Source organism: Pteropus vampyrus, unplaced genomic scaffold, assembly GCF_000151845.1.
Source record: "Pteropus vampyrus isolate Shadow unplaced genomic scaffold, Pvam_2.0 Scaffold711, whole genome shotgun sequence".
In the NCBI taxonomy this organism is placed as follows: domain Eukaryota; kingdom Metazoa; phylum Chordata; class Mammalia; order Chiroptera; family Pteropodidae; genus Pteropus; species Pteropus vampyrus.
In genome coordinates, this window is record NW_011889492.1 from 216,693 (window position 1) to 219,469 (window position 2,777).

The 2,777-nt window shown below is 52.1% G+C and overlaps 1 protein-coding gene across 1 annotated transcript in view; it reads left to right on the forward strand.

Moving 5' to 3' along the window:
- SLC38A8 (solute carrier family 38 member 8) overlaps window positions 1-2,777 on the forward strand; it is a 25,234-nt gene that overhangs the window by 12,475 nt on the left and 9,982 nt on the right. The window contains exon 3 of the mRNA XM_023526111.1: window positions 773-874. Coding sequence (XP_023381879.1) covers window positions 773-874 — 102 coding nt within the window. The remainder of the gene's footprint in view (window positions 1-772; window positions 875-2,777) is intronic.

Genomic DNA, 2,777 nt, shown 5'->3' on the forward strand with positions numbered 1-2,777 from the left:
CGTAGGAGGGGGAAAAAGACTAAAAAATACACATATGTGTACATTAAAAAGTACACATATGTGTGATAGAAAATAGAGATAAGCAAAAGGGAGAACTACCATAATGACATAGTTTGCTTCTGACATTTTGTTATTTCATTATCACAGACTCGATATGCATGCACACACGTGCACATGCAAGCACAGAGAGAGACACAGACATACACACCCTTTTACGATCTGTGGCTTTATGTATACTTTTGAAAAAATAAAGCCTGATAAAAGTATTCATGCAAATTAGCAACCCGCCTTTCCCTATTGTGTTGAGAGCAACAGTGGATTTTTCACTTTGGAAATAGAGAAGTGAGCAGTGGGCAGGAGACCCAAGCCCCCTTGGTGTCCCCAGCCCTTGCCAGTCTCTCTTGTCACATTCGGCCAAGACAGGGGTCCACCCTTGCCATGAACGGTGTCCCGACTTAGATGCCAAATCTGAGTGGCTCTGTGGCTGTTGGAGAGACAGGGGCTCCAGTAGCTGTCACAGCCTCGCAGGTGCTGGCCCCATTACAAACTCGGCAAATCTAATCTCTGGATCTGAGAACCGCCCTGCCTGAAATGAACTTCCTGCTGTCCCCATTGTGCAGAAAAGGAAATCGAGGCTCAGCCGTGAGAACTTTGCCTGACACCTTGCTGGGGTGGGCAGAGCTGGCATTCAGACCCCACTCTGTGTGGCTCCCAGGCCCTGCCTGGCAGGGCTGGTGTCCCTGTGCATTTCTGATCGCTCTCTATGTGTTAGCATCCTAGGCACACTGGCTGCCTGCTACCTGGCCCTGGTCATCATGGTGCAGTACTACACCGGGCCTCAGGGCCTTGTTCGTGAGCCCCGCCCTGAACCGAGGTGAGTCTGAGAGGACAGCCTCTCATGGCTTCCCGAGAGCTGCAAGGGGATCCTCGAAGGAAGGACACTTGTCCTCCCCCATGGTTTGCACAGAGCCCTGTCTCCTCTCCTTGAAATCTTCTATGTCTCTGATGCCATAGGGCCCAGCAAAGACCCCTCTCCTCCTTCAGAATGGACACAGCTGTTGCTAGTAAGTGCAGGGACAGGCCGAGGATACCAAAGCACTAAACGCCACATTAGCTTAAGGCTCCTAGGCTGTTGCAGAAGTGTCCCCACAGCCTAGAGGCAGCAGAACTGACCAAAAAGAAAGACACAGATGCCAGGCAGAGGGAACAGGGATGCACAGAGGCCTGTGGCCGGTGTTGCCTGACCAGCTTGAGCAAGACCGAGAGTGGGGGTTGGGGGTGCCCTGTGGGGACACGGAGCTGCAGCATGGACTTCAGCTTGCTGGGAGGCCACTACAGGGTATTGAGCACATCTGGGGTTTAAAACCAGATCTGCTAGTGACAGGCCAGCTCCATGGGTGTGGGACCCGTGACGTCACCCAGGCCCTATGCCACCATGCCAACATTCTTAATTATTGTCGAACAAGGGACCAGCACATTCAGTTTGCACTGGGCCCCACAAATTATGTGGCCCCTTCTGGTTGATGGATTGGAAGTGGAATGTGAGAGAGAGAAGAGTCTAGGGTGACTGAGCTCTGGGCCTGAGCACTGGGAAAGGTGGTGGTGCTATCCCCTGGGATGGGTAAGATGGACAGGAGCAGGTGGCTAGGGAAGAAGGTCAGGCGGAGATGTCAGGTAGCCGGTCAGACCTGTGTGTCTGGAGTTCAGAGATGCCTGGGCTAGAGAGAAGTGTGATTGGGACTGGCCCAGAGATGGCATTTAAGGCCGGGAGCTCGGGCGCGACAAGCACTCAGAGCCCACGGTACTCCCTCTGGCACTGGGGGGTGGGGCAAGTAGAGGGAAGAAGGAGCTGGGGAAAGACCGAGAGGGCTGGGGTGTTAGGAGGATGTGTTAGCTTCCTGGAGCTGCTGTGACAAATTACCGCAGACCTGGCGGCTTAACACAACAGAAATTTATCCTCTCTCAGATCTGGAGGCCAGAAGTCCAGAATCCAGGTGTGGGCAGGGCCGCACTCCCTCTGAGGCTCTGGGGGCGGCTCCTCCTTGCATCCTGCAGCCTCCAGCAGTTACCACAGATCCTTGGTGTTCCTTGGCTGACAGATGGATGCCTCACTCTGGTCTCTGCCTCCATCATCACAGGCCTTGTGCATCTGTTTTCTCTTCCTATAAGGACACTAGTTGTTCCATTAACATTCAATGGACTCTGGTTCATATGATCTCATCTTAATGTAACTAATTGTATCAACAGAGACCCTCTTTCCAAATAAAGCTTTATTCTGAGGTTCCCAGTGGATGTAAATTGGGGGCGGGAGACCAGGGGACACTAATCAACCTAGATTAGTGTCAACTAATAGATAGAGGGCATTAGAAGGTGGTTCTCAGAAGTCAATGAACAAGATTTCAGGAAGGTTGGTGTGATTGCCACCACATGTTGCTCCTGGGTCGCATAGGACTGAGCATTGGACGTCAGTTTGGCCATGTAGGCCACTGGTGACGTGACCAGCTTGGTCCGGGCAAGAGAAGAGCAAAAGCTCAGGTGGATTGGGTTCAGGAGAGAGGAAAGGAGGCGGGAAGGAGTTTTTCTGAGTGGAGGGGGAATGGGCAGGAGCTAAGCGGGGACAGCCCATGTTTATACCGATAGGATAATCCTGCTATGACAAATTACCATCAACTTGCTAGCTTAAAACAACACAAATTTATTATCTTATAGTTCTGCGGTTCAGGAGTCCACAATGAGTCTCACTGGGCCAAAATCAAGGTGTTGGCAGGGCCGTGCTC